This window comes from Ochotona princeps, chromosome 3, assembly GCF_030435755.1.
Source record: "Ochotona princeps isolate mOchPri1 chromosome 3, mOchPri1.hap1, whole genome shotgun sequence".
Classification (NCBI taxonomy): Eukaryota; Metazoa; Chordata; class Mammalia; order Lagomorpha; family Ochotonidae; genus Ochotona; species Ochotona princeps.
Window position 1 is genome coordinate 75,288,636 of NC_080834.1, and position 27,251 is coordinate 75,315,886.

General features: G+C 40.2%; 1 protein-coding gene across 1 annotated transcript in view; it reads right to left on the bottom strand.

The window, feature by feature from the left end:
• The window catches only part of MORC1 (MORC family CW-type zinc finger 1), a 170,374-nt gene extending 154,234 nt beyond the window's left edge, over positions 1 to 16,140 (bottom strand). The window contains exons 1-5 of the mRNA XM_058661335.1: positions 16,023 to 16,140; positions 14,944 to 14,997; positions 12,008 to 12,042; positions 5,412 to 5,480; positions 1,045 to 1,135 (exon numbers count right to left, since the gene is read on the bottom strand). Of these exons, the coding sequence (XP_058517318.1) occupies positions 1,045 to 1,135; positions 5,412 to 5,480; positions 12,008 to 12,042; positions 14,944 to 14,997; positions 16,023 to 16,087 (314 nt within the window). The 5' untranslated portion in view covers positions 16,088 to 16,140. The remainder of the gene's footprint in view (positions 1 to 1,044; positions 1,136 to 5,411; positions 5,481 to 12,007; positions 12,043 to 14,943; positions 14,998 to 16,022) is intronic.
• Between the last annotated feature and the right edge of the window lie 11,111 nt (positions 16,141 to 27,251).

The following is a 27,251-nucleotide window of genomic DNA, read 5'->3' on the forward strand; positions in this document are numbered from 1 at the left end:
TTCTTAAATTGGAGCAGACGGTTTGGAATGGATCCAGCCCCATACTCCTGTTTGATATGGCGGCTGAGGAAAGGGTTTTTATCCAAGGCTCAAAAGAAAAACTTCTGATCCTGGAAGGAGTCACATAGGTGAGCCACATATCTTCACTTTTCACTAAGGTAAACAAACAAAAAACTGTAGATGTATCACCAATGCTTAAACATGCTTTGGGAAACAACAGAGCATAGAAACATAACTACTGCAACAATCCCTAAAATCTTTTCCATCTTACTCAGTGTGAGAGTGAATTTTAAAATGTTATAAGGACTCAATTCAGAAACAGGTAGTAGGGGAGGAGGGAAGGAGAATGTCTGGCATTGTGGCATTGCACATAAAGCAGCTGCCTGCAAAGCAAGTATCTCATGTAGATCCTGGTTCTTGTCCCGACTGCTTAATTTGCTATCCAGCTCCCTGCTGGTGGACAGGCAAAAGCCATATAGAAAGGTCTGAATGTTTGGGAGATATGAAGGAAGTTCCTGGTTCCTACTTTCAGTCTGACCAACCTCACCACTGTTGTTATCTATGGAGTGAACTAGCTGGTGGAGAGTCTTTACATTTGTCTCTCTATCTCTCTCTGTAATTATTTCATAAAAATAAATTTGTGGGGGAAGCTAAGTATGAGGAGGTTAACATACTAGTGGAACAGGGTAAGTTGCCTCCTGTAACAAAAGAGTAACCGTTTGAGACCCAGATGCTCCACTTACCACCCAGTCCCCTGATGGTGCTCCTAGGAAGTCTGGATTGAGATCCAGGACCCTGGCTTTGTCCTGGACGAGCCTCAGCCTTTGTGGCACATGAAGTGTGCACCAGAGGATGAGCGATCTCACTCTCCTTCTCTCTGTCATCACTTAAAAATGGTATAAGAATTCTGAAGACAAGAGAGGTCCTTTTGCCAAGTTTCTATCCTTTTTAAAATTTTGTCTGACTGCATCATTTTACATAAGACTGCTTTGAACTAAATACCGATCTCAGTAGTGATAAGATTTTAAGAGGGAAGATACTCACCTTTTAAGACCATTGCCATATTGCCCAATGAACTTCATGGTAGACAATCGTTTCTTGGATGTTCCAAAGTATATAATGTCAGAAGCATCCTCTGTAATTGACAAAGACTTTCTTTTGATGTTTACAACTTTATATATGCAAAGTTTATATTTATATAAGGTGGATAAGTTTATAAAGTTATCCACCTTATATTTATATAAGGTGGATAAGTTTCATGTATTTCACACTACTGACTTAGGAGCATTGTGATACAGTGATGCTTTCAATCTTGTCCTTCCTGCTGCCTGAATGTCAACTCACCCTCCTTATAGATTTCCTTCTTTTTTTAAAGTGCTTTAAAGTAAATTTCTCAGTTCACTTCACAATCACAGACTTGATACTCTATTAAGTAAATAATTCAACAAATACAAAGTAGGAAAAAAAAAGGCCCCTACTCAAGAGTATACACAAAGGCTGTGAACATTAACCCAATCACAAAACGTCAGTTTCATTCATGCAGGTAACATTTTGGGAGTCTTTGAGAACGCCCTGGGATCCAGTCATCAAGACTTCATAGGTGCCTCAGGATATTAGGATAAGTCTACAGCTGTTACGGTAACCCAAAGGCTAAGACTTGCTAAGTTCTACAATCTACTGCAGAATCTTTACGGCATTAAACTGAAGATGCTCAGAGATCTAACCCAGTGACACTGGATACAGTTAAACCTCTGAGCCTTGGGCCGGCACTGTGGCAAAGCTTACCCCCTCAGATCCACCTTTCTGTTCAGGGCCTGGAAGAAGCAGAAGAGGACATGCCAAGTGTTTGGGACTCTCCCATCCACATGGGAGACCCAGCAGTAGCTCCCAGCTTCAGCCTGGCTATCTTGGGAGTGAACCAGCAGAATGAATATTCTGTCTCCTCAACCCCTCTCTGTAACTCTTTCAAAATAGCTGAATAAATCTTTTTTAAAAACAAACCAAAAAAAAATCCCTCTGAGTCTTAAATGATCTCCCTCTGAAAGGAAACTACTGGGAATGTCATTTATCCTAGTGGCTAAGATACCTGTATCTCAAATCAGAATGCTTGCAGTCAACTGCCAGTTCTGGCTTCTCCCTTCAGCAACAAGGGCCTCTGACAGCAGCAATGACAGCTCAAGTGAACACCTCAGTTTCATTCTCAGCCCCAGTTCTATCTAGCCTAGTCCACCCCAGGTGGGGGTAGGGGAACCAGCGGATTCCAGTGCCCTTTTTTTCCCTTTCTTTCTCTCCCTTGCCCTCTCCCTCTCCCACTCTCACTCCCTGTCCCTTTCTCATTCCCTTTCCCTCGAACATATGTGTGCTGATCTGTCTCTCTTCTTCTAAAATGAACAACAAATATTAAGTTGTTTTAAACCAAACATTCATACAGTATCACAGAGTTCATTATGGAAACAAATAAAACATATTCAATAAGATAATACATTTGTGAAACTGTACTTAGGACTTGAAAAGCAATATTAAATGATAACTGCCACAAATATTTTTACCACTAGTAGTATTTCCATGGACTTGGCCCTTAAACATGCTCATGCTTTGAGAATTGACGGAGCACAGAGATACAACTCAGCTCTGAGAAAGACAGAAAGGCTTTTGCCCCCATACTACCTAGGACAGAGGAGTTCACCATTTCACTATGTCAGAGTTACTCTCCTACTCTACCCATTATATTCTAGAACTCTACAGAGAAACCTTCTGGACTTCAAAATATAATGACTTCCAGAACCAAAAACGTTATTCTTTCAAAGTACCTGAAGACACACTTAGAATTGTCCTGAGAACTCTTCTGTCAGTCTGGATGCAGATGTGCAACAGCTTAGTGATAACACGGCATGTAAAAGTTACCACACTGCTTGTTCCAGGTTACTCGCAGCCCCTTATATGTTCATACACCAGTTAGTCATCAGGTGATTGTATCCATAATGACATCAGATACCATTTATTGATTGTCTATTATATGTTAGGCACTGTGTTATACACAGAACATGCTCTGCCTATTTAATATTCACAGACAGCCTACAACATATTATTCTGACCTGCATATAAGAGAGAAGAAAACTTAAAGAGTTTAATTTCTATCTAAGGTTACAGAATTGATCAACGCTACAGCCAAGATTACAAGCATGCAATAGTTTTGTGCCAAATCCCATGGTACTCATCACATACGACAAGAGTTTTTACAAGCTGCCAGTGCTCTAGGCACCAGAATGGAATACTGCATAGACCAGTCATGAACCCTGTGCTCAACGGTGTTACTGTCATAGCAGAAAAAAAAAAAACAGATTATACAGTTCATCAAAGAAACAAGAGTAATTCTGATAATCAAGTGTTGGAAACAGATCCAAGGAGATACAGGATGGACAGGGGTATGCAAAGTCACAACTGGAAGGCTGCAATTTGAGGTAAAGCTCAAGTAATAAAAAGGTCAGCCAGGTGTTGACGGGGTTAGTTATAAGAAAAAGTGAAGAAGAGAAGATACACGCAGCCAAGTCATGCAAGGTCTTAGAAATAAATTCAGCAGAAAAATGATGGGATTTACATTAAAAGAAAAACAAACTCATAAAAATCACATGTAGGAAATGGATGATTGGAATAGAAATTTGGAAAAAGAATACTTAGAAATTATTTCAGCCACCTGGTGTGACCCAGTCAAGATTGTTTTAGCTCAATATGGACAACAGATTGCACCAGCATCAGACAATTCTCCTTTCTAATTTCTTACTTGATTTCCAATACGAATTGAGAACTGCTCTCACAGTCACAATGCACTTTCTTTTAATGTATACTACTATATTTACAAACTGAAGTGTGAGTTCTTTCTGAAGTTCTGAATATCCATCACTTGCCTGGGTTCTCATCATTTGGTTCATGACCCACATAAAAAGACTTGCTTCTTTTCATAACAAATTTCCCTAGAAACATTGCCTGTGTTCTGTTATTTGTTTTAACAATCTAAGAAGATGAACTTAACTTCTAGGCTTCAAGCGAAAATGAGATTTTTTTTTCAGCACGGTATTCTTTCTTTCTCATATTTAAACATTGACAAATCATTAATACTTTCACACAAAATGATCTTGATAACCCAAAATTATGTAAACTTAGCAGGTGGAGTGGCAAAGCATTTTCTAAATCTGTCAATAAACATTCTTCAGTGTCAACCCTATGGCACAACATGTGAAGCCACCAGGCTGTGATGGGCTCCCTGCTGCTCCACTTCCAATCCAGCTCCCTGCTATTGCACTTAAGCTGAGAAAACACAGCCCAAGTAGCTGGCACCCAGACATACACCCGGAACCCCAGATGGAGCTCCAGGCTACTGGCTGGGGTCTGGCCCAGCTTCAGCTGTAAGGCCATTTGGGTAACTAATTAGCAGACAGAAGATCACTTTCTCTCTCTGTTTACACCCTCCCTCTCAATCACTCTGCCACACTTATAAAAGATTAAATATTTTAAAATAAATAAATATTCTTCAACTCCTCAGGCGGAGGGTGTCCTTGAGAGCAAAAGGAAGATAGTGCTGGATTCTGCCTTCCCAGCTTGTATCAGCACTGCTGATCACTCTTTACCTAGTCGCAGAAAACACCAGAATAGTTCAGTACCAGTTCAACTCCACAATTTTTAAACCCAGCAGTTAAAACCTCTAGCTTGTAGAACATAAAGTGCTACAAGAATTTAGGAGTACAATATCTAACACAACTCATAGCTCTTAACAGAGGAAATAACATTTCAATTCCACAGCACACAGATACTGCACACTTATTATGTGCAGACTTTGTGCTAACCTTGAATATGCAAAGATTAAGTCATGCCATATATTGTAGATGTAGTTTCATTATGATGAGAGCATTCATTTGAAGCAATAAGCCTTTGAATGTGCGTGTGGGGGTGGGGGAGGAGTGGAAAAATCAAACTTCTAAAAACAAAAAGCAACCTCTGCCTCAAGTTTAAGCAGACAATTAAAAACAGCCTAAAGGCACAAGAAGCTGCCTCAGGGCTCTGGCAGGCAATACCTCAAGGAAGTGTTTGAAACCATCTTAGCTTCCCAAACTGCTATATGCTTGGCATTCATTCCCACATACTTCGTCCTTAGAATCAGCATTATCTGCCTTGCAGTTTCTAAAGCAATTTATTTATGCTCATTTTTTTCAGGTATAAATGGCTAGAATAAATTTACTCTGCCAGCTAAACTATCTAGACGTAAACCCTTCAACAGCAAGTTAAGTCTGAATTTTATTTCCCTGAATGCTCCATACCTGTTTTCACATAGATAGCTCCATTTATTTTTATTTATTTTATGGGATTTCAGAGCATTTTTTTAAACAGCCAGTTAGGTATCTACATAATTAACTTACCAGGGCTCATACCACATCCATCATCCAGGAAGCACAGCATGAATCCACCCTGCAGTTTTCCATTATCCACTGGAAGAGAAAGCAGTCATTACTGACAAATATGGGACTTAGTTTGTTCATCAGAAAGTCATGCTGCTCACATAATTATTTGTCTTCCTCAAATGCAGCCACAGAGTAACAGGCCTACACACAATGGTGGGGCTCAGAAAGCAGTCTTGGCTATAGCTTCATAAGCAACTACAGGGGAAAAAACAATCATGCAATACAGAGGTTTAAATTAACGTAAAACATCTACATAGTAATAAATTGCGTATACAGAAAGACATGGCATGCCCCAGAACTGGACTGCTCTTTTAAATTTGAGGTATTTCCTCCTCTAGGGAAGGAAAAAGCTAACCGGTGGTGTGACCCCAGCATCCTCCTACCACACTAATTAGCCTTCATGCCCTTCCATCACAGCAGTAATTCTAAAATCCAAGCCATTTTTATTAAATTCATCAGGTTCTCCTAGAGATGGTTAACCCCGAAGGAGAAATTTGTGAATACTTCTTCATGGCAGCAAATAGTTACCTCTTGATCATGGATTTGATTTTTTAAAATTGTTATTTAGAACCAATTCTGATGATTAAGCAATACCATCAAAATTATATAGCATAGTTTCTAAAAAATGCTAGAAGTGTGAGTAAAACAAATAATCAAATTTTAGAGCAGTTTATAAACTGCTTCTAAGAACAATTTCAACAACTGAATACACAAGGAGTTGTATCACATTTCTTTTTACAAATAGCAACAATATCAAGGAACGTTTAATGAATTCATGCTTAATGAATTCATGTTTATTCGTGTGAATGTTTAAAGTGTGTAATTTCATCAAAATATCCTTTATATCTGTGTATGCTATCTCCACAATCAAGACACTGAACACATGCATTATCCCCAAATACTTCTCCCAACTCTCCGTCACCCTTCCCTTCTCCTTTCATGTTAACTTCTTTCATCCCCGGGCAATCACCGGCCAGCTCCATCCCTATAAATTTGTTTCTAGCACCTGTGTTACATAAATATCTCTGTTCAAAGACCACTAGAATTCATACTTAACAAGTAAGTAATTACAAAATAATCCATATAGAAAAGATACAACTGATCTTAAGGATTTCACAACTTTATGGTCAGGGATTCACTCCAAAAACCTCCTAATAGTTGTCCCACTGTCATTTAGGATTGGGAACATCTGGTCCAAACCAGGATCAGCATCAGACATCTCAGCACAGTGCTGACCGCTGACGTTGAAGTTCCTGACACAGATTTATCATGGAAAGAGCATTCTGACAGCAGGCTGTTCTTAGGTGACTATCTGGGAAAGACCCAGGATACTGGTGGTACCTCCTTTTAAGGTAAATCTATGTCAAAGATGGAGGTTAAATAAGTATAACCACAAGTTTTAATATTCCCTAATATCTACCTGGAAACTTGACCTGTTTTATTTCAATTCCTTAAAACCATGGATTTCAGATGGAGTATTACCATCTGTTAATTAATCATGCAAGTCCAAAATGAAACCAACATTTTTCGCTCATTGTATTTCCTCTTCCTTTTACTGCTCCCAATTCAATAAATGGCATTAACCTGCTAGTGGTGTCTGGCTTCCCAAGACGAGACCTCAAGACCCACACAAAGACAAAACTCTCATCCACTTGATTCCACCTCATTCATGTCACCACTTTATCTCCTCCACGCTGGGCTAATACAGGATTACGGCAACCAATTCATAACTTGTTCTTGCTAAAACAGAAGGAAAACTACCAGTCTGTGTCAGTGGTGAATTCTAGTATCCTCCCCTGAAAACTCTACTGTGGGTTCACACTGCTTGCAGGATAATATCCAAGCCTTTAGCAAATCTTACTGTGCTGCACAGCCTATTCATCTTCCCTCTCCAAACTCGCCTCCTGTCAACCTGAAATAAATACTCCACTCTAAGCTAATCTTCAACCCCTCAAACACTCTTCCTACATTCTCTTCAAATTAAAGCCATGGCCCACACAGCCTCTTCACCTTCTCCAGGCGCTATTCACCAAGAAAATTCCTGTTTTCCCTTTAGATTAGCTCATGCCACCCTTCTAGAAAGGCTTCATAATCTTCCACATCATTAGGCACCCTTAACGAATGATCTTTTTAATCTCTTTTACAAACTTAGTAACACACTGAAATGCTTTTGACCTAACTGAGGTATCTATTTCTTGTTCAATATATAATTATTACATTTTTAATACATGTAGTTGAAAAGCAAAGAATGCAGACAATTCTTATCCACTGTTTTACTCTCCAAATGCGCACAAGAGCTCCTGGCCAGTTTCAAACAAGTGGGATCGAATTTAGGTGTAGGTCTCTCATGTGATGGCAAGAACCCATTCCTTGAGTCATCACCACTGCCTCCCAGGGTCCACGTTAGCAGAACTTGGAGTCAGAAGCTTGAGGCAGATGTGAGACCCAGGCATTCCAACATGGGACCTGGACATCCTAAAAGCAATGTGACCATGTGGCCAAATGCCAGGCAACTTGATTTTTACAACAGCTATTTCACAGATAAAATAAATAAGTTCTCTCCCCACAGGTCCACATTACACTTTCATGGAACTCTAAACAAGGATCCAGATTCCTTAAAAATAAGTATTTAGTGTCTAGCATTTGAAAATCCATGTCTATTGGTACAAATACAGCAGATATATGAAAGATCACAGTAAAATATATTTAGCCTGAGTTATATAGCCCAGAAATTATTGAAGGAAACTTAAGTTTGGGAAAGCAATTCAGAGCCTCAGTAAACAAACTGAAAACTACTCCAATCACGGATTAACTACACATTGCCAGACATCTCTACTTATCAGTATATAAGCACTGGCCCTCACTGTTACTCTTTCTTCTTGAAAATATCAATGCTAGAATAATAGTGGTATAATGGTTTTCTGCAATAAAAAAAACTTATCATGTAAATAGGTAATTTAAAACCCAAAACAAAAAGCTATGCTTTGCACAAAATATGTATAACACAGAGAAAAAAAGGGGCACTTTCAACTCAAATTTGCCAAGATCCTGTTGTGTTTATGGTAACGCCAGCTGCCGGAAGAAGCAGTGTGAAATGAATACTCTCATGCCCCCAGTGTCACTTGCCCAGAACGCAGAATCTGCATTCTGATTACACTGGTTGTGCTCTGTGATTCTAGATGAATCTTCTCAGCTTTTCATTAACAGCACATGTACTCTGAAGGAAATGGAGTTTCACACTCGTTCTTCCCGCTCAATTGTTGGGGCCACTGCCCTGGTTGAAATTCTTATGAGAGCTTACTGAGTTAACTTAGAATTCACATCGTCCTGGTATCTCTGCTTTCATACTTCTTCAGACTGTATATTATACTCTTGCCGGAGAATCTTCTAAAACAGAGAAAGTCGGGGACAGGCCTTTGTATCTCACATAGTAACGCCTGGGTGCATGGCCCCGCTTCAGTTCTACTTCCCAGCTTCCTACACACCAGAGGGCAGCAGTGATGGCTCAAGCATTAAGGTTCCTGCCACGTTCATGAGAGACCTGGATTGATTTCTGGCACCCAGCTTAAGCCTGCCATGGTCCCACCCACTACAGGCATTTGGGGAATGAAACAATAAAGAGAAGATTTCTCTTTGTCTCCAAAATAAAACAAAAACCTGTGCAACCACAGCTTAAAAAAGGAAAAATAACACAGATAATATATAGACTTAATGGAGTAATGCTGCAAGTTCTTCAACAGTTCAATGTAAAGCCAGAACTCACTATCCAAGACAGGCATCCAGGGAGCTCTCACGCCTGCTCTAGTCAATCCAGCCTCGTCATTGTTCTCTCAAACCCTCTTTCTGCTTATTTACAGAGTTCACTTTCTCACATCATCCTGATCTGTTAGTCTAGCACACAGAGAAAATGTCCCAGACCACGCTATGAAAAGGTGTGGCCCTCTGCCATCACTTTAGGCTGTCTAATCCATCTTTATTTCTCACCCTCCAGTATTTACTGTAACACAGTACAGGATTTGCTCATTTCTTTACTATCCATCTCTCTTCACTAAAATGCATGCTTCATTAGAACACATGTTTTTCAATGTTCGTATTCACAGCACCTATAATAGCAGACACTTAATAGATTGTTGCTGAAGAAACGAACAAACAGCTAAACTGGCCTATATCCATTCTTTTCCTCATAACAATTCTTTAGTCAAGAATCTTCTTCTGGGGATAGCTGGCAAAAACATCACATCATTACTTCAACTTCCATATCCTTAACATGTGGCATAATTTCCCCTTTCTCTGAACTCCCACAATTCTTTGTGTCTCTCCAAGGCAAGAAACTTTTCTTCTACTACCAGGTATACAAATGGTCCCATGCATACAATGGTTCAACCATGATTTTTTTTCTGGCTTTACGATAATGTGAAAACAGTACACATTCAGTAGAACATCATGTTTCAAATTTCACATCCTCATCTTTTCCTGGAATAATGGTGTATATTACCATATTCGCTCCCTCTCTCTCTCATACACACACACACATACACACATATCATGTTGACAAAGTCATAAACAAAGTCATAGTTCCCTGTTAACTACAACATTACAAGCCTAAAGCAAAGACAAAAACAAAAACAAAAACAAAACTAATAGTACAGGCCTGGTGCAGCCACGGGTCTAGTGGCTAAAGTCCTCGCCTTACATGCGCACGGATCCAATATAGGTGCCTGTTCTAATCCCTGCTTCCCATTCAGCTCCCTGCTTGTGGCCTGAAAAGCCGGTCAAGGGTGGCCCAAGGCCTTAGAACCCTGCACCCACAAGGGAGACCTGGAAGAGGCTTGTGGGCCCTGGCTTCAGCTCAGCTCAGCTCAGCTCCGGCTGCTGCAGCGGAAGATCTTCCTCTCTGTCTCTCCTCCTTTCTGTATAGGACTTTCCAATAAAAATACATAAAACGTTAAAAAAAAAAAAAACTGACAGCACACGATGTGCTCTGCTGTTTCTGTGTTCAACATGTCAAGTGTATGAAATGCCTTTCCCACTTGGGTTATTTTCAGTTTAGAGTGTTCTCAGTTTATGCTGAGGCTAACTCCATCACAAGTCCACAGGTATCTGTAGTGGCACACGTAAACCAGACCCCTTTTCTCCGCCACCAGAACTCTGCTGTGTCCCTTCACTCATTTTTCCCCGTAAAGGTAAAAAATCATCACATTGATAACTTAAGGATCAATAAACACTGATGCTTCATTTTCTCTTGTCAATGAGCTGCCTGCAGACAGCCTATTTTTTTCCGTTGGAAAGTCACATTCAAAAAGAGAAGGAAAGGCAGAGAGGAAGATCTTCTGTCCATTGATTCACTCCCCAAGCAGCAGCAATGGCCAGAGCTGAGCTGATCCAAAGCCAGGAACCAGAAGTTTCCTCTGGGTCTCCCACGGGTGTAGGGTCCCAAGGCTTTGGGCCATCCTCTACTGCTTTTCCAGGCCACAATCAGGGAGCTAGAGGGGAAGTAGAACAGCCAGGATATGAATCGGATCCCCATACATGCAAGACGTGGATTTAGCCACTAGGCTACCGCACCAGGCCCCACATCCTGAGTTTTGTCCTTTGTTCCAGAAAGTATGAAGAGGATGCTGACTCCACTGTAGTACTGATCTGGTTCTGGGGTTTCATCAGCATGTCTGTTCATTCTCTCCCACTAAGCTACACACTACAACTGAACTTTCATCCACTTATCAGCGAGAAAAGCTGACACTTTTATTCCTCAAGCTTTGAGAACCTGGAGAGTGGAGGAAGGAAGAACCTCATTTATTGGTTCATCAGGTATCTCAAGACATCCATATCTGTCTCCTTCATGAACCACAGGCAGTCAACATTAAGAAAACTGATGTAAACTGAGGTGCTTTTTAAATACATTCAGAGGTTTTCATCATGGACCCTGTCTTCTTACCCGCAACCAACAGCATGCATCACAAAAAACAGGCAACACATTAGCAGTAGGAAACGGTTACCATCATGGACATTTCATGGCAGCTAAATGAGGAGTTAAATCACAAAACCTAATTTCATTAGCATTATAATCTACTGACACAAACCAGCAAGTGCAAAAGATGCTTGGTGACTACAAGGTAGTCAATGAGGAACACACATTTAGTGTGAACTTTGCACCCTCAAGCATTCAGACTCTATATCCATTTATGCATTTTAAAACTGTCATAAGTTGAAAATGAGGTACACTTGACTATGAATAACCATTACATTAATACACTGTTAAAAATACAAATGTTTCTTGTGGCAGACAAATTCACTGTTCCAAATCGCTCTGATGCTTTCACAAAACTCGCTAAGACCTAATTTTGTAAATGAGTCCTCTAACAAGTGAACAATTTGACTCCCAGAGAATACTTTTGTCATGGCTCCCCATTGGGCCGCTACACTCACAAAGCACTTAGATTATATTTTTAAAAAATCTATAGAATGTGGTATGATTTCATGACATAAAATAAAAGCAAAATAACTACAGGGTTTTCTCCATTAGAAGAACAAGAGAAGAAAGTAAATCTACTCACCTGAAAACACATCAAGCCTTGCAGCCCCTGCATCCCTGAGAACAATATAAAAAACAATCACTGCTTCAATACGGAATCACAGTTTAAGAAATTACACTCATCGGAACTGCTTATGTCACGCAGTAATCTACTGTCAGCTATCCAACAATACAAAAATTCACTTAAATGCTTCAAAACCAATTACTAAAATTATTCACTGTGCATTTATATAGTAATACATATGATCCCCTATAATTTCAGAATACTGCAAAGCCTAAATTCATCAATTCAAAAGAATAATGGAGCTTAGTTACACAAAAAATTCAACAAGAATATGAATTCTGCATTTTTTAAGTGGCTGCAGAAATCTTTACAAATGATAAAAAGATTTTCATCACAGACTTCAGTCCAAAGAAAAGAATAAGCAAATTCTAGTTTATACTGATGGATCATATTTTAAAGAAATTGTTTCAGTAAGACACACACAGGCATATATGAAAGGAAAGAAACCAAATGACAGCGGGTGTTTTCACAGGTCAAAGGTCAGCAAAATGGTTTATTGACCAAATCTGTTTGACTAATTGTATTATACATAAAGTTTTATGGGACTACAATGATATATATTTATATATTATTCATTTATGTATTATCTATGGTTGCCTTATCATTGAAATGGCAGGAGGGAGCAGTTTCCAGAGTGAAAATACAAATCCATACACAGAAAATGTGAGCTGTCTTCTACAGAAAACCATGCTGGCCCCTGCCTGATGTGGTGAATTACTGGTGAGTTATTGGGTTTTTTCTTCTTTCATTTTTTTCTTTTTGCTTATTTTATTACACACTTTTTTACATTGAAAAATATTTCTAAAAGTAACCATTTAAAACAGCAAATGGGGGAGTCACAAAATCCTGGCCACAGTATTCTGTGTAGAAAGAAGACAGTGAGGAACGAGGCCTTAGTTAATGAGGAAAAAGGTTCAGTAAGGGAAGCACACATCTGAAAGACAGCTCAGGAAGAACCAGCACCGCTTTGATGGGAAGATAAGCCCCTCCACAAAGCTCCCTCAGTCCCAAACCCAAGGCCACCCCACCTCATTCCCAACAGGCACATGGCACGTGGTCTTAGGCCTACAAGTATGGTCCCTCACAGCTCTTGCCAATGGCTGCATCTAAGCTCCCTCTGTAGAAATTGTAAAATTGTCACTGCTATTTCTTGAGTGTTCTATACATGTTAAGTAAACAATTAAACACTTTCTGAAAATTCCCTTTTAATCCTTATCACAGTCCCAAGACGAATACATCTCAATACCTCCAATACGCAATTAGTAATTTACAGAAATGGAGAATCCGTGTGCTCCATGAAGGCAGAGAAACTGAAGTGTTCAGGCTGTCCTTGAGTGTGCACTGGAAATGGAGCAAAGTGAAAGGTCCAGGCTGGTTCCAAGAAAACACCTGCTACTCACCTCCTGAATGTGTCATGAGGAATGTGACTCAGATTTTTGTTTAATGTGGCTTCTCTTTTCTTTTAAATGTTACCTATAATTCCTTTTTTCATCCTTTTTCTTTACAAGCTGTGTGTAAATTCCCACTGTGAGCCAAACAAGTATCAGAGTGGCCAGAATTGTTCAAGGTGTTCCAATTTAAGAACGTTACTCCTGAAACTGTTTTATTGATTGCATTTCTTGCATTTGATTGAGTCTAAAGCAAACTGTTCTTTCACAGTCACCTAGTCACCTTCTACTACCCAACTCTTCCCATTGTTCTATTTTTATGCACTCTGATGTTTTTCTGCCCTCTTTCTGGTATGAATTTATGAAATAACTTCAGAGGAGAAAAAGCAGCTGCCAAACAGACAAATGTGTTCTTTTCAGAGTCACAGATGTGAAACTGCTGAGAGCGGATATCTGGGTAGGAGGTAGGACCACTGGCTACACGAGGAGCTCCGCCCAAGCGCTTTGTGCAGAAAGGACAGTGGCAACCCTAAACCCCGCAGAGACACTAACCGTCTTGTCTGTCCTGGCCCCATCTCTTGAGTTCCTCCTAAGCTGACCTCTCTGCTCTCCTGACAAATCAACACCATCCTTTTTTCTTCTTCTCTACCTACGATTCACAAGTTGGATAGACAGAAAAGTTTCCTTAAAAAGAAGACCTGATGCCTTTCTACTTAGAACTGAGCACAATGCAGGCTGGAGGAGCTGTGGTCCTGATGGAACCACTGTGCACTACAACTTCACTTCTTGCAGAAAAGCTGGGAAAAAAACCTTCGGCTTCAGGGGACACACATATAAGACAAACCAAATGCTGTATCCGGTTTAGCTGAAGATTTCATCACTCACAAGTTCTTCCAAGCACACTACTGAGTTCTTCCAATACACTACTGAGTGTATCTTCAGTTGCTAAAAGTGATTCCCTGAACATCAATACCTTTGTCAGAGAAAGCAAAATGGAACAGTGGGGTTTTGCAGCCCAACCTCACAAGTTTGAATTCTAACCCTGCCAAATATTTTGTGACCATGTATGTATCATGTAATGTCTCTGCCAACTCTTACATATGTGGTTGGGGACCAGGATATTACCTGCACCTTAAAGTGTTAGCATAAGGATAATAATTAATACTCACATATACTGTGTTAAGATATGTGTGACACACATTAGGTGAACTGTTATTTTCTTCTTACTGCGTAATTCCCTTCAAAAAGACCTCATTAAGTGCACAAACCTAATTCTCTAAAGTGCACAGCATAATTTGAAAAGTATTTAAATGAATATCAGCTATTTTATTGTCATTAACATAAAAATAGCTGCAATTTATCTGCCCTTCAAGTTAGATCACCTATACAAATGCAATAAGGATGAATAATTCCACATCTCCAGTTGTTTTTCTTACAATGCTTGGATTTGCTAATCAACTCACAAAACATGAGATTCCCTGCTAACTTGGTTCACAGGAATGTTACCTTGCATTGTCCAGCAGTTCAGCCATCGCTCCAAAAAGGAAACTGTGAGTAGTGCTGACGAGGAAATAAAGGGAAAACACAGAGTTGAACAAAGCATGCCAACAGGGTAAACAGTGCAAGACATTGCAGACAAATGTTCTCCAGTTCCAGACAGATAATCAATTAAGAAGCTATTCCAGAAACAAATAGCTCGGCATGTTCAAGCTTCTGAATTAGACGTTCTCCACTACAAAACTAGGATAAGAACACATTTACCAAAATATCTTGCTCAATCCAAATAACATTAAGACTTCAGGGACTTCACTATCAGAGCAAACTCCTATCTTTAAAAATTGCTTTATCAGTAGAATGCAGGTATTTCTTTCCAAAGTCTCATTAAAAGTTACATCATTTAAGGCTGATTTATTTATGAAGAACACAAATCAAAATGCTACAGTGCTAAATGGTACAAGACTCCATTGGCAACCAAGCGCTTCGCAAATAAATGGCAGAAACTCAACCACTTGAGTGGTTTCTGCCTCCCAGCGTGTGCATCAGCAGGAAGCTACAACTGGACACAGACCTTGGACTTGAACCGAGGAATGAACCAATTTAGGAGCCTTTAAAGGGGGCTTGGAGAAGGAGGGGAAGTGGAGAATAACATCTCCTCAACATAGTCAATACCCAAAATGCTCGGAAGAGCCAGTACTGAGTTTGACTAAAGCCAGAACCAAGGAATTCCATTCTGTTCTCTGACAAGGGTGCCCACATAGGTCACAGGGTCCAAAAGCTTGAGCCATCATCTCTGTTCCCAAGACTCACTGGCAGCAACCTGAATCAAAAGCGGAGTAAGGGAGACGTAAACTGGCTTTACCACAGAATTCAAGTGTTCCAAGCTTTGGCTGAATCCGCTGCCTTGTAACACCTGCCTAACCTAGAACATATCTTTCTCACTTTCTGTTTCACAAAAGGACATGCACAAATTCAGATATATAATTATATAATTCAACGATACCAAGCTCATTTCTATTTCTCAACTGGATATTTCGCCGTTACGCAAAGACCTTCCCGCATTCCAGCCCCACAAAGTGTGTACTCACGAATTGGCGTGGATGAACTCCAGACGCAGCTGAGCCCGCTGCAGCATCGCATACTTGTCACCCATGGCCTCCAACACAACACGCACGACCCAAAGGACCACAGAGGCTGCGACTGCGCAGTGACCGCGTTTCCGCGCACGTGCACGCCTACGCCCACGCCCACGCCCACAGGCGGAGTCAAGAGCGCGGCAAACAGACGCCCCCTCTGGCCGCCGCAGGGCGCAACTCGTGTGTGGCGCACTGGACATTCTGTGCTTGGGCTACCCGGGAGGATGACGTCTAGGACTCCTCTTCAGGTACTGACGATTTTCTAATATTCCCAGACCATTGGTCCGTCCTCTCACAGAGGGCTTTCAGTCTCTTCCCAGCTATAAGATGGGGTCATTCCATGAGAAATGACTGCAAACACCTGAAAGAACAGGCAGAATCTGAGGCGTGTGGGAGAAAAGTGTAAGGAAACTAAATAGGTGGTTTCCCTTTGTGTGCTGGAGGGAAGGGTCGTTTTTATTCAAACCCAGCCATTGCTTTCCTGAGTCTCTTGACAATCGTTTGTCCCTTTGAAGTAAAAGAGAAAAGAACAGAGAATAAAAGAACTTTAGTCAGGACAGGATGTGGACTGGGCTGTAACGTGCAGCCTTGTTTCTTGGTGAGTCAAACCCACCAGGATGGGTCGCTGTATTCACATGTTTGATATGCTGGCTTGGCTCAAGGACTGAATGTTCTGTGTTCCCAAAGATAGAACTGGACAGACAACAGGTGCAGGCAATGGGGCTGAAGGTAAATATTCAAAGAAAGCTGTGTAGAATACCTGTCCAAATGCTGTTACCCTGGTGAATTCTACGTCAACAAATACCAAGATGACAGGATTTGTCAAGTGTGCTGTAAGGAAGGGTTCTACTTGTGATGGAAAACTAGTTGACCTGAAAGAAGTGGTCAAACATTGATTGAACATTTGGAGTCATTTGACTTGGAAACTAACGTGATACAACAGTATTTAGCAAGATTTTACATGATCTTCTTGGGGTCTCCATGAACAGAGAATTTGAACAAGAGGTATTTGTGATTTCCAAGTATTATATAAACAGTGAAATTCTCAGAAAAGAAAAGTTAACTTTAGAGTAGTCATTCAACTTCAGGGGAGAAATTCATCAGCTACAACATTTATATGAATCAGGAGAGGAAGAGAGAATTTAAATGGCAACCCAAAGGAACATCGTGCTATTTTAATTTGAAGACTGCAAGTTAACATAAACATTTTGAGTCATTTTCCTGATTGCGTTTTTGTTTCAATACTGGATGATATCATGGTGTTTCAATATCAGAATTTACTTTACTAAACAATTTATGCTATCTTTCCCATTTTTCCTTCCATAAAATTTCACAGATGTTATATTTCATTTTTATTTTATGGGCAAGAAAAGTTTGATGAACCTCTCCTGGTTTTATTTTACTACCCATATTTTCAGCTGCTGTTTCAGAGTAGCTCACTATTGGGAGGTTTCAGAAACCACAAGCCTATCATTAGTAAAGGCTGTAATATCTAGTCTGTATTGGAGGAAAGAATATTATTATCACAGAAGCACACCTCTAAAAACTTGAGCAGAGTCTTTCTACTGTAAGTGGCCAGTCTCTGAAGTGCTGGACAGTGTGAGTTCACCCGGATGACTGAGAGGAGGATCTATTCCATTAGGCTCAAAAAGAGAGTTGAGGGCCAGTGCTCACAATCCACCCAGAGCCCTTCTGTTTGTTTCAACTTCTCTTATCCATTCCCTCACATCACAAATACAAATCTCATCACTCTTCAAGGTGTCTTCTGGGGGATTCTTTGTTGTGTCATCTTCCTCAAATATATCTCAAGATTATCTTTAAGATTATTTAGTAAAAATACTTGGAAAGAGGCAGGGACAAGCAAAGGAAATGAACATTGCATGCACACTTTCAGGTGAGTCCTTTGGAACGAAAAGACCATTCAGCTTCTTCCTCATGAAAGAGTTTTTCAACATTTGTGATGTAGTTACAAAAAAAATGTTCAAAACTTTCAGACAATAATTTCCCTTGGTTTAAATAGGTACTGTATGAACCAACATTCATTACCTAGGACAGCCTGCTTAAGCTTAAACTAAAACCCGAGAGCAAAAGAAACTGGTATTTGGGGGCCAGCACTATAGCATAGCATAGCATAGCATATTACCCCTCTGCTTGCAATGCTGGCATACCATATGGATACCAGTTCAAGTCCTGGCTGCTCTACTTCTAATCCAGTTTCCTGCTAATGCACCTGAGAAAGCAACAGAAAATGAACCAAATAATTGGGCCTCTCCTCCCATGTATGAGACCTGGATGAAGCCCCTGGTTTTGATCTGGCCCAGTCCTGGCCATTTCAGCCATTTAGGGAGTAAACAAGCAGATGGAAAATTCTCCCTGTGTGTCTCTCCCCCTTCTCTCCATGTAACTCTGCCTTTAAATGAAAAATAAACCCTTTTTCAAAAAAAAGAAACTGATAGGGCCTGGCACTATGGCCTAGTGACTAAATCCCCACCTTGTGTGCACCAGGATCCCATATGGGTGCTGGTTCGTGTCTCAGTTACTCCACTTCCGTTCCAGCTCCCTGCTTGTGACCTTGGAAAGTAGTTGAGGATGGCCCAAGGCCTTGTGACCTTACACCCCTTGTGACCCAGAAGCTCCTAGCTCCTGGCGTTGCATCTGCTCAGCTGTGGTCTTTGTGGCGTCTTGGGGAATGAACCAGCAGATAGAAGATTTTCCTCTTTCTCTCCTGTAAATTTACCTTTCCAATAAAAATAAATAAGTATTTGAAACAGAAACTGATACTTTAACCAACCAGCAAATATCCATATAGTATTCTATGTTTTAGCATCTATAATTAAGAAGTGACATTGGCATAATAAACACAGGAAGTGAATATTATTAAATGGATGGTGTTGAAAGAAACCAATGACGTGGGTGGGGGAGTTCTGGGGGGGGGCAGGGAGTGGAAGTATCAGGACCTTTCAAATTGTATCATAGAATCATAGTAATAATTTCAAAAGAAGTAAAAATAAAATTAAATTTTAAAAAAGATGCCAATGACCCTGCCCTGAGAATATTGAGAGGCTTCTGAAAGCAACTTGGCCCTTCTAGCATTTTTTTTTTTTTTTTTTTTTGAGTAAAACTGAATTTGGAGGACCCCGCCCCATGGCCTAGCAGTTCGATCCTCGGCTTACATGTGCTCAGATCCCATATGGGCACTGGTTTGTAGCCTGGCTGCTCTACTTCCCATCTAGCTCCCTGCTTATGGCCTGGGAAATCAGTAGAGGATGGCCCAGAGCCTTCAGACCCTGCACCTGCATGGGAGACCCAGAGGAAACGCCTGGCTCCTGACTTGGGTTTGGCTCAGCTCTGCCTGTTATGGCCACTAGGGGAATGAACCAGCAGCTGGAAGATCTTTGTCTCTCCTCTCTGTGAATCTGCCTTCCCAATAAAAATTAAAATAAATATATTTTTTTAAAAATGTATTTATTACTGGAAAGCCGGATATACAGAGAGGAGGAGGAGAGACAGAGGAGGAAAGATCTTCCGTCCGATGATTCACTCCCCAAGTGAGCCGCAACAGCCGGTGCTGCGCCGATCCGAAACCGGGAACCTGGAACCTCTTCTGAGTCTTCCACGCGGGTGCAGGGTCCCAAACCTTTGGGCCGTCCTCGACTGCTCTCCCAGGCCACAAGCAGGGAGCTGGAAGGGAACTGGAGCTGCCGGGACTAGAACCGGCGCCCATATGGGATCCGGGGCTTTCAAGGTGAGGCCCTTAGCCGCTAGGCCATGCCGCTGGGCCCAAAATAAATATTTTTTTTTTAACGAATTGATTTTGGTTTATGTGTTTTCATTTCTTCCAATATACTTGTTCTTAGACAATGGTGAGGTTTTCATAATATTGAGTTATGAATATACCAGATATTGATTTGAATATATGCATTATGAATATACCAGTATATTTGTGTGTATTTGAGTATACCAGATACTCAACACAGTAATAAATACCTCCAAAGACTATGGAAAAGCCTGAAACCTAGAGTTTCCCCCCCAAACTAGTCATAATATTATATAATACAGAAAATATAATAGTTACTTTGGGTTAGCTGACCCAGTAGTCACTTTCAAGTCTCTTAACATCGCAAAGCTGAGACCTCGCCTTCCTGAACTCTCCTGTATCAAGAGGCAGACATCTGATCCAGTCCTCATAAATAAGATCAAAGCAGTCATGCACTCAGTGGTTTCCACAAAGGCTTTTATTCTCCTGATAAAAGGCACAAGCAGGGCTAAATCTATCTCCCTGTTTTCATATATCCTTCTTGGATACAAGCACAATACCTGGAACTTTGGGTGTCATTTTTATGGATGAGAGAAAACTCAAGAGACTCACAGACTGGACAGCTTCCCAGCCATTCTTGGATTACCAAGCCAAAGTCACCTCCCATAATTTCTAAATTTTTCTAGGTATTAATTAAAATTAATTCCTTAATTGTATACATTAATCCTTAAAATTAAGTCTTAATTGTTCATGTCATGATTGTTCTCTTCTTTCAGTTTTAGCCAAAAATATCCTGTCAAATAAAGAGAGGTGAAATCTGTGCCGTAGAACACTAATTGCATACTTTCTTCCCACCATTGGACAATCATCGGAACAATCATTATTACAGAGAAAAGAGAATTAAGCTTTTGCTTGCCAGAAGTGGTAGATGTGAGGTGGGATAGAGGAAGGAAAACACTTCAGATAGGAACAGCCATCGGAACAAGGTCACAGAAGCAAGGCATTTGCATCCAAAATATAATAACCAGAAGCATTTGACTGAAGCACAGAAACAGACGAGGTCAGTTTGTGACAGCATTGGAAGAAAGATTTGTGCATTAGGGTGGAGCTAATATTCAGTTAGTTAATTAGGATACAAGCATTTACTGTATCCCCAGGGGAGTGATATATAATCAGAGTCATTATTGGCTGTTCTGTGGAATCATCTGAATATTTGGTAAGAGCTATATGTTATGTCCCATGAATGTAAAAATAGAAACTCCTGTTCTTGCTTTGAAAGAGTTACAGTTTATTACAGAAAAGCTGCATCAGGTTATGGTGTAGCAAACAGAAATCACCATTGATGGTAGTTCAAGCACGAAAAACAGATTGAAACACAGTGGCTGTTGTTTGAGATGCCTGTATACCATATGGGAATGTCTGGCATTCAGTACCTTTGCTTTCATCCAGCTTCCAGTCAATGTGTCTGGGAGACAGCAGATAATATGCCCCAAGTACTTACCTTCCTCGCACCCATGTAGTAGACCTGGATAGCGTTCCTGGCTTCTAGCTGTGTCCAGGCACAGCCCCTGCTGTTGTAAGTATTTGGAGGAGATGTGGGATGAGAACAAGCTAATACAAGATATCTCTCCTTGTCCTCCAATAAATGAATAACTTTAAAAGAAAAGAAATAGAGGGACTGGTGCTCTGTTGTAGGGGTTTAAGTCACTGTCTGTAATGCCAGCATCCCATGTGGGAATCAATAACATCCAGGTTGATCCACTTCTCACTCAACTCCTTGCTAATGGAAAACAGTGGGATATAGCCCAAGTAACTGGGCCCCTACCATCCTTATCAGAGATGCAGATGGTGTTCCCAGGCTCTGGGCTTTATATTAGCCCAGCTGAAGCTTTTACAGCTATCTGGGGAGTGAGCTGGAAGGCCCCACTCTCTCTCTCCCCTCTCCTCCCTTCCGCAAACTTTCCCTCCCCTCCCCTCCTCTTCCCTCTCCTCTCCTCTGCTCTTCCCCTTCCTTCTGTTCGCCTCTCCTCTGCTTTCCTCTGCTCTTTACTCTCTGTAACTCTTACAAGTTAACAAATAAATATGTTTTTAAAATTAATATAATGCAGAGGAATGAGTATTTACAAATCTTCTGGAAAAGATACAACATCCAAATTCAGGGAGACTTCCATTGCACAACTGATTCAGGCAGAGCAGAGGCAACAGCCTGCAGCTGTGAGATCTGCAGGTGCCACTGAGAACTGCTTTCAGAGAATGGGTTGCTGGTGCTGGTTATTTCCTCTAAGTAGTCAAATCCTATGTCCTTCCTGCTAAGATCAAGCAAAATAGACAGGAAGAGGGGGACACTGGAGGTAGACAAGGTGGGGTTGGGAGAAAGGAAAGGACTGAGAGAGGGAGAGTAAAGGTATCCAACATCTCATATAGACAGTCAAACAAGGAATGGGCATATCACAGTGCCGGAGTCCTGGTTACTCTACTTTCAGTCCAGCTGTCTGCTAATCCACCCGGATGGCAGCAGGTTGTAACTCAAGTACTTGAGTCCTTTTCACCACATTGGAGACCCAGACTGAATTTTTGGTTCCTGCTCTTGGCTTAATCCATTCCCAGGATGTAGGCATTCGCCCCTAGACCCCTGCCTGCTACCTGGTGGGCGTGACTCACTGCTTACCTATCCTTGACCTGAAGCACAGCTTCCAGCCATTCTCTGACATGACCAGAGGTCCAGAGGTCAAAGGGAACAGACCTGCCTTTTAGCCAATTACAGTGTCCAGTGTTGTCTTTGGACCGTGGCGGGGGGGGGGGCGGGTAGGGGAGGCAGGGAGGTGGTGGGTGGGTAGGAGGAGAGGAGACTGCCGGAAGATGCCCTCCTGCCCTCCCCTTCCTTAACCTTTATAAACTTGGAACTTGTGCTGAATATATGTATGTTAACACCACCTTGTCTCTGGTGGTTTTTCAGCCGAAGAACACCAAGGCCTCACCCTCAGTGACTGGGAAATGAGCTAGTGGACAGACAATCTCTGTCTGTCACTGCCTTTCTGTCACTCTGTTTGACAAATAAATTAGTCATTTAAAAAGGAGGAGGGATGAGAGAAGGTTAAAGAGGAGACAGTTCAGACTCTTTCATATCCAAAGCTACACTGTTATGGAATCTAAGCATAGTTTCTAGTTTCTCAATGTTCCTATAAAAAAAATTAGATTATTTGAAAGACTTGTAAGGAGAGAGAAGGAAACAAAAAACTTCCATCCATGGGTTCACTCTTAAAATTGTCACAACAGCCAGGGCTGTGTCAGGCCAAAACAGGAGTCTGAAACTTTGTCTGGATTTCCCATGTGGGTGCAGGAGCCCTAGAACTTGGGTCCCTCCTTCGGTGGTTATCCCAGGCCATCATTGGGGAACTGGATTGGAAATGGTTCGGCCAGATCTCCAACAGGTACCCGTATGGGATGCAGGCATTGCTAGCAGTGTCTTAGCTCTAGGTCACAACAATTGGTCTCCTATGTTTCTAATAAGACAGATTGGAAAGAAAGCAAATGGAGACTAAGGGAGGCACTATGCCATTTCTACCATACTGATAGATTTATTTTTAATTATTGGGTGGGTTTTTTTTTGTTTGCTTGTTTTTGTTTTTGTTTTCTAATTAGAGCTATATAGAGAGTTGTCATTTGCTGATACACTCAATGAGATGTCTGCAATGGCCAGTGCTGGGCACTGCTGAATCTGTGAACTGTTTCCCACCTCGCTGGCAAGAACTCAGTTATTCAGGTTCCTCACTACCTGTTACTTCTCGGAGTCTTTTTCAGCTAGAAGCAGGAGACAGGGCTGAATTCTAGAGTTAAGAAGTTTAAGGATCCGCAATAAAACTATTAAGTATATTTTGCCAATAGGATCCTGGACTCTCTGCCATTGTCCATACCTATTCTGTCAGGATACACTTAAATAACAGAATGATGGGCTTAGGATTGTTTGTGTGTATTATGATAATACAGGCGAATTTGGACAGCAGGAATATAAAACCCAGAGCCTATGGAATTGAATCATAACATTTTTTAAAAGCCCAACTATTGTTTATGAAAGGATATTATCATTTTCTCAGATATTTTATTCCACCCATTTTTGCATTATTTCCCTCTTTGTATTGTCTGTGATGTTAGCAGTTTCTTTGTAGTTTCTATGTATGTGATTTTGCCTTCGATCTATATAATTCTGGATCATTTTAATTATTCTCCAAGAGCTTCTCTACAAATATTTCTCCTTATAATGTATGCATTGATATATTTTTTCAGTTACAGTGATGTTGCATTTTCACTGTTAAACAAAAGTTTAAGGAGAACGCATTTCAAAATAAGATCAACAAAACCTAGTGAGTTCAGGAGAGAAATCCAGGTTGGAGTGACTAAATTGAGTTCTGGGGTCTGGGTTAAAAGCCAATACTTGTCTCTATGCTTTAAATCCCAGGCAGATGGTATTGCTGTCGATAGTTCTGAGCAAGCCACACACAAAAAGAAGAATGTTGAGAGGTAGAAGAAAAGGAGTCCATTTTTGTCACAGCAGCACTTATCATTTTGTAATACACCGAAGAAGAGGAAAATTCTCAGATTTCCATTAATGGATGATAAGCAAAAGATATTATATAGACACAAAAGGGAATACTACTCAGCTATAAAAACCAATGAAATCCTACCTTTTCCAACAAAATGGATACAGCTGCAGACCATAATGCTTAGTTAAATAAGCCAGACCAGAAAGACAAATATCAAATGCTTTCTTTGATTTGTCATAGTAGAACACAAAAAAGTATTGTTTAAATATGAAACTGACACCCTGAAATTTGATTACTGCTTATAACCTTTGTCTACGTTCCCGTGAAACAATGAGCTGGTTGCTTTCTACTTTTTAATTATTTAGTTGAATATTAAACCTGTGACTATAAAGTAAATGAAGTATATTTTTGCAGATGTTAAAAGAAAAAAGGAAAAGAGAGAAAGGAAAGAGGCAAGAAGGTGGGAAGTATTGTTTCTCGATTAAAATGTATATGTGAAATACATGAAATCTGACCTCTTTATATAAGTAGTTCTTTAAAAGAAGAACAAAAATGTCAATGCAGTTTAAATAAAAGATGTTTTCTATCTTTATTTGGAATTAACTAACAACAGATTGTCATTTTTTCAATAAATTCTAATTTTGAGTTACAGAAAGTGTTAAGAAATTAAGCGTCGTGTACATCTGAAATCAGAAGCAAAGAATCGCCTTTCTCACAAGGTGAGATTAGGCCAGTTAAAAACACCAGGAAGCAGAGACCACTGTAGGTTAATGGATAGGGATATGGAAATTTTGTGAATCAGAGTATTTTTGAAGACTGACCTCTGATAAAAGTATAAAGAAATCTGCTCCATGGAACCCCCACTTAGATATTGATGCTCAATTTCTAAATTGAGGCTTTATGTCAATTCAGCTGGCTTACAAGAATTATGCCCCAGCGTGGGCCTGAAAAAGCAAGATAGTCTTTTCAGTAATTGTATTTCCTCGGATTTGTCTGCGGAAAATAAAGGAAAAAGAATGCATCCAAATCCCTCTCCAACTTGAATTCCCCTTGTTTCAGTAAAACCCTTTTAAGAACCTTTGCAAGTAGCCGACTTGAGTGCACTATTAGATTGTAAAGTATAAAATGAGACACATTGAACTTTGGGATATAATGCAATAAAAATCGTTGTTGAAGTTCAAAGGTGGGAAAAACCCTCACACATGTAAGTAAGACTTGCCCTTTGAGCTTAGCACTTACAGACATGCAATGAATCACTAGTAATCCAAAGAAGTTAAGTGCCTTTTTTCCTTTTTCCTGATGTGGCAAGAACGGCCTCTGATGCTTCCTTTCCAACTCAAATTGCATACCTTGAATCCAACTGTCTGCATGTTCTCCCACATGCAATTTTCATACTGGAAGCTTCATTCACCTCCAGTTGTTTACCTTCCCATCATATCATCCCGCAACAATATTCAGAAATTGCCTAGTACACGTAGACGTTCAGATAAACCTTTGTTTCTAATTTAAAATTTGTTCATTTTATAATTTTTCACTGTATCTCTCATTATCATATCCATTTTGATCATTTGAAGTAAATTTAAAAATACTGTAGTAAGAGAAACTTAAAACAGTTACATGAGTAACAAAAGTTGTGCAACATTTTAGAGTTTTTTTATTTTATTTGATACATTACTGAGTTTAATTTATCTTCTTTCCACTGTGAATATCATATGACAGTACTGTAGTGAGAACAGTCCAACATGCAAGAGAAATAAACTTAGAAAGATGTATCAGTGATCCTTTACTGGTAGTCCTCTTTTTATCACACCCATCTTTTTATTTGAAGCCTGAAATTTCTTCAACAAGATATAAAGCCTTTCATTCCACAGATACTGCTGAGAAAAATCACCAGGTGTGGCAGAGAATTACTGAGTGTGGTCTGAATGTGGAAGTAGTTCATTGCAACTCCCCAAATGGAACACTGCAAGCTACCAGCTCTTGGAGTTCATGGTTTTTTGCAGGCTGTTCCCAGCTTCCATGACACTGTGGCTGGGTGCACAATCCAGGATTTACCCTTAGACTTCATGCTAGCATGGCAGTTTATAATGGAGCATTTTCCTGAGTCTACTCAGAGATAACACAACATGGTACTAGAAATTATTGAATCAAGTTTAAAAAAAAAAAAAAAAAAAAAAAAAAAAAACGCCTCCAGACTTTGATAGGAAGGGCATGAGTAAGGATTAGAGAGTCCACAGCATTTATTAGTCTTTCAAACTCCACATCTTTTACCATAAATCATTCAGTTTTGCACAGAATAGGGAAATTGGGGACAGAGAGCAATTTGTTGGTTTATGCAGAGGTAGGCTACATCTAAGCTATAGGCTGTATAATATTAAATCGCTTAGTCTAACCCCCATCAAAGCAACTGCAGATAAGAATTTGAAATTCAATAATTCAGAAGAAGGCTAATTATTACGTTGATAATTTTATATGGCCTGCAAATAATAAAACTATCCAAATGGTCCTTGGCAGAAAAAAGTATCCCTACCTCTAGTAGAGTGAATCTTTCCCACAGTGGCTTTCTGCAAGTGCAGCCTTTTGTGCAACTAGCCTCTCTTAGTCTCTCTTTCTTGGGAAGAAGAATATCTGTCTCTTTCTTTTTATTTTTTTTTTATTTTTTTTAATTTTTAATTCATTAATTACATTGTATTATGTAACACAGTTTCATAGGTACTTGGATTCTCCCCACCCAAATCTGTCTCTTTCTAATCTCCCACTTGTTCCTCCCATTGCTAGATGAAACAGAATTGGTGAATTGTGTTGCTGTTTCTGTTGCCTGTGGAAATTAATTAATTATTCCATTACCTAAATGATTCCCACTGCTAGAGATCCGCCTACTAC